At 36.6% G+C, this 14,077-nt stretch overlaps 1 protein-coding gene across 1 annotated transcript; it reads right to left on the reverse strand.

Moving 5' to 3' along the window:
- Positions 1 to 768: 768 nt before the first annotated feature.
- LOC102705225 (isoleucine--tRNA ligase, cytoplasmic-like) lies at positions 769 to 13,731 on the reverse strand. Its single transcript, XM_040520909.1, is given in 27 exon segments — positions 769 to 1,162; positions 1,260 to 1,317; positions 2,109 to 2,178; positions 2,259 to 2,381; positions 2,918 to 2,985; positions 3,057 to 3,120; positions 3,313 to 3,454; positions 3,530 to 3,618; positions 3,820 to 3,883; positions 4,464 to 4,563; positions 4,612 to 4,615; positions 4,671 to 4,808; positions 5,291 to 5,416; positions 5,515 to 5,727; positions 5,874 to 5,957; positions 6,148 to 6,307; positions 6,774 to 6,907; positions 7,377 to 7,466; positions 7,672 to 7,830; positions 9,275 to 9,353; positions 9,650 to 9,747; positions 10,256 to 10,375; positions 10,815 to 10,977; positions 11,527 to 11,726; positions 12,432 to 12,575; positions 12,646 to 12,711; positions 13,124 to 13,731. Coding segments are annotated over 27 exon segments (3,300 nt in total). The 5' UTR covers positions 13,658 to 13,731; the 3' UTR covers positions 769 to 1,152.
- Positions 13,732 to 14,077: the final 346 nt, after the last annotated feature.

The raw sequence follows: 14,077 nt of genomic DNA on the forward strand, positions 1-14,077 counted from the left end.
GGTTACAATGACCTGAGTAACACCCAAGGTCCTGGGTTTAAATCTTTCAGATTTAGGTATTTGTGAGACTAAGTTCCCAAAGTTCTTAAAATAAAGAAAATGGATGCATATATCCGAGTGGATAGAAAGGCCGGGTAAAAATACCTTCTCTAAAAAAATATTTTAGGGTTTTTTTATTATAGTTTATTTTAGCCTTAACTTTTAGATTGCTAACACATATATAAAAGTTTACTCATAAATCATTTTTTTATTTATAAATATATCGTTTGACCTTTTCAATCACCCCTAGTATGGTTTGTACAATTCGTATGTCAGTTTTAAAATACAGCAACTACTAGCATTTAAATTGTCCCACATCCCAAAGTGAAATTAAAGCACAAAAATCCTTAGCGAAATAATTCCTTAATTATATTCTATTCAATTTTGCACGGACAAGCCTACATGGAGTATAAATCTTATGTTAGAAAATACAGTGTCGTATCTTCTTAATGAAGATAAAATTACCTATACAATAAACTGGTGATTTTTTTAAAAAAAATCTACCCTTAGTAGATGACACCTTAGTAGATGACATCGTTGACTTGGTAGCATGTGATTATTCATATTATTACAAGAATGATCTAAATTATCATTTATTTTGTTATAATTGAATTTATTATTAAATGTATTTAACTATATTTATATTTTTTATATTTGCACAACTTTTTTAAATAAAGATGAATAGTTAAATATGAGAAAAAAACCAATAACATCATCTATTAAGGAGTAGCATTTAATGGTTCATGATTCATCTTTACATAATTGCGCCATATACAAAGACTTGCGTTTGATATTACAAACATTGGAAAACATCACCCTATAAAAATAGGGTTCGATGGAAAACTAGAAAAATAACTGGTGCTATTTCCTAGTTAACCACATGCTGCACTACTGCGAATTGTACTCTTTCTTCTTTTAATAATTCCAAACATGTAGTCATGGGTAAATCTTCAATCCATAGACATACAGCAAGAGATCAATCATATCATAGCCAAAATATATTTATCTGAGACAGAACGAGAGAGTGTAAAAACTAGCACTTATATTTCTAACTTGAAATTGAAAGGCAGCCTTCAGTCAGAATAGACCTCGATGTTAAAACGATCAACAAGCTCACGGTTTCCTGTAGTACAAAAAATGAAAGGTGCGAAAGCACACTCCTCAGGCAACCAACCAATCAGAACAAGGTTCAGATAAACAGAAAAAAGATATGGCAATACCTTGCCAAATAGATAACGAAAGACATGCCACGTACGCTGTGGGCCTCCTCACAGATTACTTCCTGCAAAACCATAGAGAAAATCATAGAGATGATCAGTGCATGGCATAAGTAAGGTCCCGTTCTAGTTCTAAAGTGATTATTCGTACCGGATTATTGTCGGCATGCTTCCCAAGTTCATGAACGGTGTTTTTTTAAACACTTTCTTCAAAGCATTTCATAGAGTCCTTTAAATCTATTTTTGAACTTTATAATACATAATAACCAATTAATTATGCTCTAATTATGTAGCTAATTAATAATGCTCTAATCATCTGGCTATAATATTCACGTGTTATAAAAACGTTTAAAATTATGTAAGAAAGGGAGATCCACAAAACTATTATCCACGGAATACCAACTAATATAGCTTATAGGAATAGATAAGACAGTTTCATGTTTCTTAAAATTTTAACACCTCTCTAAAAAAGTTTTACATTTCTCAATCATCCCCATCCCTCCCACACGTACCAATATATAATCAAAAGACTAAAATGTCATTTACTTTCTCAAACTTTAATGAACTTATCCTCCACTTTCCCAAACTCCAATAAGCTTCTCTTACTTTCTCAATCACCAATGAACTTGCCGTCCACTTTCTTAAACATTAATGCAATTATTACCTCAAAAATAAAGTCTTTGTGGGACAAATAAAGTTGCAAAGATAAAATTATTTTGGGATGAAGGGAGTACTGTTTATCAAGCAACATGTATTAAGGTACATAAGTTCAAATTTAGACTACACATGTACCATATCCCACGCATGCAAACGTCAGTCAGGAAATATCATGTAAAATATGTTGATTCAAACTCAACATATCGGCTTGTGCCTCTGCCTTCGAGGTAAGAGAGGAGCCCAGTGCATCTCTAATGTATTGATCCTGCAACAAACACCACCACGTAATGTATATCATGAAATAATAAGATGAAAAAACCAGTTAGCTGAAGTAACCTAGCTAACCTGCAATTGCAAAATCTTTTCAAGAGAACTATCACCGCTATCCTGTGAACTGTAGTATATATCAACCAGGTCGGTTGGTCTCAGCTGAGCAGTCTTTTTCAACTTCTGGATTCTATTCACAACCTGGTAAAAATGTTCATCAATTATTAGACTACAGTGGATCAGAAATTGGAAGCAACCAAGCAAAGAAAACTTTAAATGCAATTAAATAACCTTATAAAACAAAAATAAAAAACTACACTCGCAGTATCATGCTTGTCTCTAATATCACATTATCATGACAATAGCCAGATGAAATCCGAAATTTGGGCATGAATCATATAGAGGAATGAATAGAACGGTTCAGGGTCAGCCTAGCCCAAAAAGAGTGTGATAAAAATGAGTAATACAATATTTAATCTGGAAAGCTTTACAAATAATTAAATATTGATATTTAATTAGAAAAACTGGTGCAACTCTATACTCTTGGGCTTTCAATCAAACTTTCAGCCTGGCATTTCAAGGCCAACCTTTTCCAGGCTTGGTCCAAAGCACTACTAAGCTTGATAAGTTCAGGTCTAACATCCGCTATATTTAACATTACAGTTAAAAAGAAATTCATTAATTACAATAAAACATTTCATATAATCCAAGTGATAAGAAAAATATTTTTGAACCACCTCTCGAGCAACTCCAGTTTCCAACAATGATTGATCAACTCGGAGATCCAAGATAACCAAAACATTGCCTACAAAGATATCAAGCAGATAAGAAAGATTCCATAATACTGAATACTATGTAGAGGTGTTTGTAAGGTACCATCTCCTGCAGCATCAATTTCCTTATCTGACACATTTGCAGGACGCTTGAATTCTCGAACAATCTAAGAAAAAATTTCAAGGAATGGATAAATTCATCTATACTCAGTCGCACAATGTCCATGACTTTATGATCACTTAATTAAGCAACTAGGGAGAAAGGTCTCATGTAGTGAGAATGTTCAGTCATAATCCCTTAACACTGAGAGAATGAAAACAGAACAAGTCAGGGAGATCAAAATAAAATAAAATATTACCTTAATATCTTCAAGCGTCAAGTGATGACCGCTGAAAAGTATTTCTCCACTTCCCTCAAATGCTAGGATCTGATCCTGAGTCATCTTCTTCACCTGATTTGATACCTTGCCCATGTCTCTTCCTAATCTTTTGCCTAACACACTATAGAAGCACAAAAGTTATTTAAATAAACAGCTAGAAATAAGCAAGTCTTTAAGCACACTCAAATGGGCACACCTGAAGTTAGGTTCCGCACGTAAAGATGAATACATTAAAGGATCACTACAAGGAGTGACCATCTTAACATGCATCTCCTCCATGACATACTATAAAGCAAAAAATGGAATCAATATATAAACACACATAATAAGAATAATTAGTAATAACTCAAAAATTGAACAATAAATATGATTATAATCGCTAAATGATGGATACAATATTTTGAGGTAATCGCAGATATAATTTTGCATAATTTAGACAGGGATGGGAGAGGTTTTTTGGATAATCTTAGTCTTGTCACTGCATACCTCTTTTAGTTTTCCGGTTATGTCTTCGAGAAAATCATTGTCAGGATGCACAACTATCATTTCCCTGGAAAATTAAGAAAGTTACTCAGTTAAATATATTCAAATAACTTTCAGATGAACTAATAGGCCTTTGGAAACAAGAAAATCATAAGCAACCATTTTTAGTTGAAGTTCAATATATACGCACTCAGTCTCTCACATCTTAGACTGAGCCTGAAGTATAAAATCAATTCAACTCCACAAAGACTGATTGTGTTTAAGTCTATTATACTTATACTTTTATAGGACACTCTAAAAGGACTAGGATCCTAGTCCCTTGAGGGGATGTCCCCTTATGCATATAAATGTAATGTACTCATGTAAAGTTATGAAAGTCCAGAAATGTAACAAGATAAAGTGGTATCTCACTACACAAAAATTAATGTCAACTTGATATACCCAGTGTGAAACAAAAAAGAATAATACATGAACTGCTCATGATGCAGAATTTTGTATCTTTTGTTTCTAGGTATGGGGTCGATTTTAGGCCAGAATAGAGTGTATGTTTAACTAATATAATGTTTAACTAATATAATTTTGTAATAAAATCAATTCACTATAGAACAAGAAATTGTGCAAGTAGTATAGTTATATGCTGAGCATACCTTAATGGTGTTTTCAGAGGTCTGTTATGCCGTTCCCGAATATTGCGAGCAAGATAAACGATGGTCATCATCCTATTGACACTTTGCTCAACACGCTCATCTATTTGATTATATGTCCAAGTAAGTTGCACATTGTAATGATATAAACTTGACTTTTTGGTAGAACAACATACAGCACAAGGAAAATTAAACTGATTAAAAAAATACCTGACCAATAGTGGAAGGGAAATTGCAGAAATGAATGCTCTCTTCTGCTTTACTGGACACCTTTCTTAAGTTCTGGTATAGAACTTCAGTGAAGAAGGGAGTAAACAGAGCCATTGAAACACAAGTTGTTACAAGCGCCTAAATTAATCGTCAAAATATCTTCGATAAGTATGGGAGTTTTTTTTAATAAAAAACATAGATTACTAAGCATAAACTGGAAGGAACCACATACGTGAAATACATGTCATGGAATGAGATAAAATACTTTAGATTCCTAGGCAGTTTATCTTATTGAATTCAAGAAAAAATTAGTCTTTTTTACAAATAACACCAGGACTGTAGGAATCTCTCCTACTGTGTTATGTTAGCAAAAAGAAGTAGCTTAATGAAAGATAGAAACTGCTTAAACATGGTGCCAGGTTCACACTAGACAGAATTGTTAGTAAGATTCTTGACATGAAGGAACTAATACTCTGATTAAAGATAGCAAAAACACAACGTTAACCATTTAATGACATAATAGTTGAAGCATTAACCACCATCTTATCCCAACAAAAGTAAATTCATTTTCTATGATTAGCTGAAATTGCCAAAGACTTAAATGGCCGAAGTCTACTTACATGGTAAAGTGTTGAAAGAGAAACTCTGCAATCATCTTCTCCGGTACGACCTTTCAGACGTTTGTGATTGAAACACACATATATGTTGGTAAGATTGTCAATGTACTTTACTAAATAAGGAACAACCTGTGGTGTATGTTATAGAAGGAATTATACCAAGCACAAAAAATAAATATGAAAAGAAAAAAGTTTCAGTAAACCAATTTCAATCAAAGATGTCCAACCGTGTAAAGTCTATATGCATCCATCTCTTGTCGAACAAAACTAACTAGACTTTCAGTAGCTGATTGTATCCAGTGATCTAGCACATTTGGTGATCTCAGAAGAATAGCTTGATCAATTGGAGAAAATGCAGCAAGACCCTCAACTTCAAGCCTCTTAGCATTTTGAACAAGAAATCTATAAGCGTTATACCATGGGAGGAAGACATCTTTCACCTGACCGAGTCAAAGAATGTTAAATTGACAAAGTATTTTTCTCTAAAAAACTGTCACAGTTTATAACTGGAGAAGTGTAATCCATATGTGAATCACCCTGACCATATCTATATGCAACATATATGTAAGGAACAAAGAAAACTTACAACACCATGGACACCGTTTTTGTTGAATCGTAGGGACTCCGCACGGACAACAGGAGAGTTTATTACATAGAACCTCAGAGCATCCTGGAAACGAAAAGAATGTTAACATATGAATCACAGCTTAAATGTTCTGTATCAATTCGCAAACAATAAAATCAGTCATGTGTATCATTATACCCTGATCACGTTTAGACAATCTAGGCACAGCATAAATCAGTAAAAGGATAAACAACATAGGCCAATGTCATGACTTCTTCAACTAGTTCATACATACCGCTCCATATTTATCAATGACTTCCATGGGTGAAGGGTAATTCTTTTTGCTTTTGCTCATTTTCTTGCCATCCTCAGCCAAGACCAGACCATTGCATATAAGATTTTTAAATGCAGGTTTGCCAAACAAAGCTGTGGACAGGACCATGAGAGTATAGAACCTGCAAGATTGAAGGGTTCTTCACTTTGTTACCAAAATAAACCCTACCAGATTTTGGTTAAACCAAAGTTTGGCAAGTTAAAGATCCAAACATTTCCCAAAAGTACCCCCACTACTAAGGTTTGGTAATTCTAGAATCTTCCCTCACAAAAAACTTGGTAATGATAACAAACAAAATACAACCTACACATCTCAACCTTACCAAATTGGTATTTGGTTGGGTTTATTTTGGCATTAAAGTGAACAACCCCTGAGAATTTTATTGGGAAGTTAAAGTCATACATAAATTATGGGGGGAAACATTCACTGACCAGTTATTGTTATTTAGGACATCTGTAGAAGCATGTAATGGACAAGGTTTTCTTAGTAATGCATTAGCCATTAAAAATTGTTGCCATGGTTTATTAGCATGAGGGAAAATGGAGAAAGAACAGCTATTAAATAAAAGATCAGGCGATAAAACAGACCATCCACGAGTTTGGTCCAACCCTTCAGCTACAAAATCTCCAGGAAAATTCTTTTCAAATAGTTCCCAATTCTCAAATGGGTAATGAATGTATGCATATGGCATGGATCCACTCTCAAACCAGCAATCAAAAACCTGAAGCACGACATACTTGCTTAATTTAGTACCAGTTCATCAATGAAGGGAAAAAAGGGGTATATGCATGAAATCCACATTCCTGATAACTAGCTAGTACAGATTCCACATAAATCATTTCACCACACATAGATTTGCATATAATAATTCAAAGAAGTAATCAAGCTGAATTCAGATTTTATTATGTAGCATGCTTCCAATTAGGCTAGGTTATTTCAATGCCATATATAGCAGGCTATAATTTCTAGTACAGACTCTCAATGGTATTAAAATTTCTGTCACTAAAGCACATGCAATAGCTATTTATCCATTTAGGCATAATTAAGCAAATCTAGACTCATAATGTAAGAAAATGCATCTTAAACACGAACAGAGGAATTATTTTCTCTGTTTGGGACATGGATCAAGGTTCAAGGTAACTGAGAATACCAAGGTAATGTGAAATTATGGGTAACTGAGATCAACTTACATCATCAATGCGTCTCAACACCCCATACTCTGGCCCTCTCTGCGAAGGAACTGTGATGTCATCTATATGGTGGCGGTGAAGATCACTAATCTGGTCATAGGTTTTTAGAGGATTTATGTTATAACGAGTTTGCGTACAAGTGAATGCAAATAATTTCAGCACTCAAGGAAGATTAAGAAAAGAACAACAATATCATCACTTCTCTCAAACTAAAATTGTAGTGAAACAGTATAAAATAAAACATTAGTTCACCATCAAAAAGGGAAAAAGCTCTCCCATAACAGAGATAATTAACCTTGACACCAGATAACTTTTCAAGTTTATCAACAGAGTCCATAACAATTATTTCTTCTCCATCTTGGCTGATCCATAGAGGAAGAGGGGTGCCCCAGAATCTAGTTCGGTTAACAGCCCAGTCTCTAGCACCTTCAAGCCAGTTATGGAATCGTTTTTCCTGCATTATGAATCATCAAGAATCAGGAAATATAGGTAAAAGAAATACCCAATCAATTTGCAAAAAAATATTTAAAATGTTCAGTGGTTTCCTACAAACTAAATCTCTCACACGAGATTCTTGGAAGTAATGAATAAGCATTTTACCATAAACACACTAGATGAAACCATGTGAGAAGTCTGATACAGGCAATCTGAAAACACCATACAAATAAATCACATGGAACGACTGATATGAGCAAATGATTTGGTTGCACATATGTGTAAAATTAGTAGTTTAGCATCCATGCATACATGGCATGTTAGCACAATCAATGACTCTAGCTACAATAAGTACTACAGACTTACATCAGGCACAAACATCAGAATAACAATCAGTTAAGTATCATCAGATAGCACAGCTAAACTCACTTTTGACAATGGGAACGGAACTACTGAACTTTCATGGCTTGCACCATTATCTTCACAACAACATTAGCTATTTATTAGGCTGCGTTCTTTGTGTGGATGAAGATGAAGATGAAAGATTTTCTGATTTTTGTGATAACTGTTTAATGGTATGAACGATGAAACTAACTATTACAAAGTTGAAATCTACTTTAGAAATGTGGGATGATGAACTTCCATACAAAAAAATTTTGCAAAAAAAAACACCGTTTAATAGTTCGAGAAGCGTGCGTGCAAAAGCCAAAGAAAAAAGCGAGAATAATCTCGGCAAACACAGACTTATTAGTGGTTCTAACAGGTTTATCAGTCCAATCTGAAGTGAAAAAAAAATGGTTTGTACCTGGGGTAAACAGCGTTAGCTATTTACCATTGGTTAGACAGGTTTGTCAGTCCAATGTGATGTGACAAAAAAAAAAGGTGGAACATCTTGTATTTAAAATTAGTGTTAAGACAAAGGAAGAAGCAACCATAATTTAAACTACATATGCTGGCCTGATGGTAATCTGGGGATTTGGGTTCAGGCCAGCACTCTTCCAACTATTTTCTGGGTAGAAAACGTCAAATTTGAGTTGAAAAGGTTGAGTGAAAGTTTCTGACATTCTTTGTTAATGGAAATCTCAGTGAAGGTGCAGAGTTTTTGGAAGGTTGTATCTGTATGCCATGAAAGGGACAACGTGAGAATGAAACTCAAACAAGTCGTTCAATGCATTCAACAAGCATGCTAAGGTAGCCACAATATTTGATTTCAGTTCTGCCAGAATTTATAATATAAGATTACCTGATATGTGTGTCCTCCTCTACCCTCTTTTTTGCTGGAATTTCCAGCCAATGTTATTAACGTAAAAAGGAGTAACATGATTACGGTGACAGAAGGGCTGTAGCATCAAAGGTGGTAGCCCACTTGAGTACATGATCTTTTCTTGGTCACGTTTATATATAGCAAAGATTTTAACAATACAATTACTGAAAACCACTATTAAACACAAAATTCAACATACCTTAATGTAATCAGGCACCCCGTACGTCTCCTTATTACATTCCAGCAACTGATTTCTAATCATTTCAACTCTGATGAACCTACAACAAAGATCTTAGGGCTACATTCCTCTGGTTTACACCAAACAGTATAACAAAAGATGAGGAGAACCCAAGCATAACAAATTAGAAAAGTATTTGCCATCAATATGTTTCAATTTAAAGCTATATATTTAATTTTTCAATCATTTTGAAAACCTTCAGATGGGCGTGCAGTTATTTTTTTAAGAACGAACATGCGAACTGGCACAGCAATACCAGAACACCACAAAAAACTTAAGGCCAGAGAAAAATGAGCTAGCAGATGGTCCAAATTTACAACAACAGAAAATACTTACCAGCTTGGAACAGCCCTGTATATGAGAGGAGTTTCAGATCTCCAACAGTAGGGATAGGGGTGTTTGATGCTTTCTTTACTGACAAGTCTTCCTTTTTCCTGAATATTGTAGCATACAAAAGTTCAACTAAAAACACATGATGTTTATATTAGGCTGTTTGACTTGTAGTAATGCACGACTAACCTAACATAGTATAAGTGAACAAACTAAGAATCTAAACGAGTACAGTCAAAACAGTGAAGGTTGATTGGACACAGTAGACTTGCATGTTCGAGGGTCAAACTAATTTCCGCACCCTCCCCCCAAAAGAACAAAAACAAAATTACGGTAATGTGTACTGGAATTTCCTGTGTAGATACCATCCACTGTTAGATGAGCAACTTGTTAAGATCTGAAGTTAGTTGCAACCACATCTTATGAGGTGATTCTAAATCATTTTACCAGAAGTTATGTAGATTGCAGTATTTTCATGGTAACTCTCTCTTGATTCATCCCAGCATGTGACAGCTCCAGGAAAAGTTCACAGTTAGATGAGCAGCGAGCTGAATGCAAATTCACTGCTTACAGTTCGCTTGTCACCAGCATCAGAACATTGAAAATACTTACCTTTACAGCATTGATTATATCCTTGTCGATGTCGACTTCTTTGACATACCGACCATTGAATTCAGAGATCTTGTCTGTAAAGAAACCATCATCATCAACAGGAACAACAAGATCAGTACCCTGCATTTTAAAGAAACAATCAGTTAAATGATCTGTTCTAGGTTTCTAGCACACACAACACCTAATTTTTAAATTTTATAGTTAATGTTTAATTAATTATGCATTAAATATTCTTCAAATGCTATCAACCACAATAAGCCAAAATAAAACGCCCGAAGGATATGCAGTAGGAATCTTCCCTACAGTATTTTTCTAAAAAGAACGCCAAAAAAGGCCTAAAAAGCCTTAAGAACCAAATATTCGAAAATAAGAAAAATGAGCTCAGTGCCAAATTCAAGGCCATTTGATATTGAGGTAATTATCAGTTTTACCTAAAGAGAAGCATCCAAATATTTTCACTTCTGCAGGTAAGTTTAGGATAGTGTGCAAATGTAATGCTCTATACTTTGAATTAAGAAAATATTTCATTTTCTCAAAACAAAGGAAAAATAATTCTTACCTCCAATATCCCCGAAGCAAGACAAGCATGATAATCATCTTCACCAAAAGCAGGAGCACAATGTACAATACCCGTTCCACTATCATCAGTTACAAAGTCATCTGCTATGACTCTAAATGCGTTGTCCTGAAGCTCTGAGAAATAGTCGAACAAAGGTGTGTATCTGTATCCACAAAAGAAAACATAAAATGTAAGCGCTTAGAAACAACTAAAGATTACATCTACACTAACATCGTCATTAACTAAAAGAAAAAATATGAATGGAAAATAGTGATGAAGTCTAAAACATTGTCAACACTAAAAAGGAAATGCACATAAACGAACATCAGCACAGCTGCACAGAAAACATAACACTACATCACAACCAGATAAACAAAGATGGTGCTGACTGGTGATTTCTTGCTATTGCAGTACAGATAACGAATGTATAGATCCCCCATGGATTAGCACTAGCGTTTCAAAATGGATGAAGATCCCCTCAAGGGGTTTCAAAAAAAAAAAGGATGAAGATTTTTCAGATAAGATATATCAGATGGATTTCTGAAACCCTTTAGCTTTCAATAACGGTCATATGGATAGCTTTATGATATTGGTTCCTACTAGGTAATTGCAAGTGTTAAAAGTTAATTTGAGTGCGATGCTGCATATATTGTATGAAAGAAACTTGAGTGGGAGAATCATAAAATCCACTTATAACAGTAGTAGCACTGACCTAAGGCCTACCAAAGATGACCCAGGAATATTTTCGAGCAGTTCATATGATTCAGTATCTAGTCCAATTTTAGTAGCTCCATCAGTGCTCCCATTAGAAGGTGCTGACTTCGTCTTTCCAGTAACTTTGACCTTGACCGGCAGTTGGTCTAGCCTAGTTTCTGCGACAATATATACACTTCCATTTGATTTGTCCTTTACCTGCTTGTACCATAGTGTAGCTCTTCAGATAGAATACATTGGATGACCTCCTTCGGTCATTCCGGCAAAAAAGCTCTTCAGATAGAGGCTAAGAACTGTAAATATACAATGCTTGATGACAATTTCTTTGTATGACTGCCGACTTACATGTGAGCCCCAAACTTATAACATGATTAAGATGTTATAGTTTTTGTATGACTGCCCCCAAACTTATAACAAGATGAAGAGATGATGATTTTTTAGTATACAACCAAACCAAAATAAATTGAGAGAGCTGATTAGCTGCAGATTTTTTTTCGCCGGGCTGGCGTGAACCGACCGATTTTATTAAGATTTTGGGAGAAAAGGAGTGTTACAAAGTTACACAAATCCGGTCCAAAGGAGCCAGAAAGTTACACAAATCCGATTTTATTAAGATTAGCTGCAGATTGGCATAAGATATTTGAAAACTCAGTAACTTTTCTTCCTTTCCTGACATGATTCTAGAATAGGTAGCAATTAACTTTAAAACAATTTAAAGAAGGCGCTGCTGGAGTAAACATTGGTCTTGTATTAAATTTGAGCTATGTGAATCAGCTAAAAATTTTAGAAAACCCCAGCCTCAGTTTCAGGTGGGTTCAAGACTGTTTTTCATGTACCAAACAATTACCAACAAACTTTGCGACTGTACTATTAATAAATACGGCAAGAAAATATTATATATACCTTGGCATAAACAAGATTGGCATTGACGCAAAGTGCTAGGTTGCTAGGTAAAGTCCACGGTGTTGTTGTCCATGCAACGAGAGCTGCATTGTCCACATCACCAATAACCGGGAAGGACACCATCACTGCAGTGTCCAAGACATTCTGCATCATCAACAACATCAAGTCAACATCTTGTCAACTAAACAGTACCAAGGGCGGGAGAGAAAACAACCTGGTACGCCATTCCTGCCTCGAAGTTTGACAGTGCTGTTTTGCAGCCAGTGCTGTAAGGCACCACCTGCACAAGAGCTCCAGAGATTTAAACAGGGCAGTAACTACACAAAATGGGAAAACAAATGAAAGGGGACAGTTTATAGGGTACACACTTCCACAATTAATATTAATCAAGAATAATACCAGCACTATCAATGCACCCGAAGCATGTCAAATTGACCAAAACCCCAAACCGCACATAATTCCCAATTTTCAGACAGATTTTCAAGCACTAAGGTCTCATCTAATCCAGCCATTCTAAAATAGTAAAAGGGTGTACTCTGCTCTTTAAGAGGAAGAGACTCTAAAACAATCGATCGATGGCAATTATTGGTCCGTTCATGCTAGCGCTAAATCGATCACAAAATGCTCTGGAATCTGAATTTTCTGTAATTAAATACTACTATGTGGGTTAGCAACTGTTTGAAAACTCTGACCTTAAAACCCTTGTAGACGAGGTCCTTGTCCCACAGCTGCGCGAAAACCCACCACACGCTCTCCATGAACTTGATGTCCATGGTCCTGTACCCGTTCTCGAAATCGACCCACCTCCCCATGCGCGTGACGACGGCCTAGCACTCGGCGACGTACTTGGTGACGATGCCGCGGCAGGCCTCGTTGTACTTGCTGATCCCCATCTCGAGCACCTGGGCGCGCCTGGTGATGCCGAGGGCCTTGTCGATCTCGTGCTCGACGGGGACGCCGTGGCAGTCCCAGCCGAAGCGGCGCGCGACGTGGCGGCCGCGCATGGAGTGGTGGCGGGCGACGACGTCCTTGATGGTCCCCGTGAGGAGGTGGCCGTAGTGCGGGAGGCCCGTGGCGAAGGGCGGCCCGTCGTAGAAGACGAACTCCTCGCCCCCCGCCGTGCGCCGGAGCTGGTCCCGGAAGGCGTCGAGCTCGTCCCAGAGGCGCAGCACCCGCTGCTCCTCCGCCGGGAAGGAGAAGTCCTTCCCCTCGCACACCTCGTCCATCGCGCCGCCGCCGCAGCTCGACCAAACTAAGAGGCGTGAGTGAGGCGGCGGCGGCGGAGGAGGAGGAGGAGGAGGGGGTTCGTGGCGCTCAAGATTCCGTGCGCCGGCGGCGAGCGCGCGGCGGGGGGTATTTGTTGCCCGCGTCATTCGTAGCGCGCAAGTTTCCGAACGCTGGTGTCCGGTGGCACGCGGTTTTCTAAAATTTTCTGTATTCGTAAATAAAACTTAAAAATCGCGCTTGATATTATCATTCCATCCTAGATATAATTATTTTTATCATTTAAATTTTATGCTACGACCTAAGTATTTTCATACCAATTCACGTGATTTCGTTCGTTCCAATACTTTTAGAGCCATTTAGATACTTAGAAAAGAAATCTAATCATATCAAAAATTTACCACTAAAGTTTCTACAACAGA

The sequence above is a fragment of the Oryza brachyantha genome, chromosome 2, assembly GCF_000231095.2.
Source record: "Oryza brachyantha chromosome 2, ObraRS2, whole genome shotgun sequence".
NCBI classification, from domain to species: Eukaryota; Viridiplantae; Streptophyta; class Magnoliopsida; order Poales; family Poaceae; genus Oryza; species Oryza brachyantha.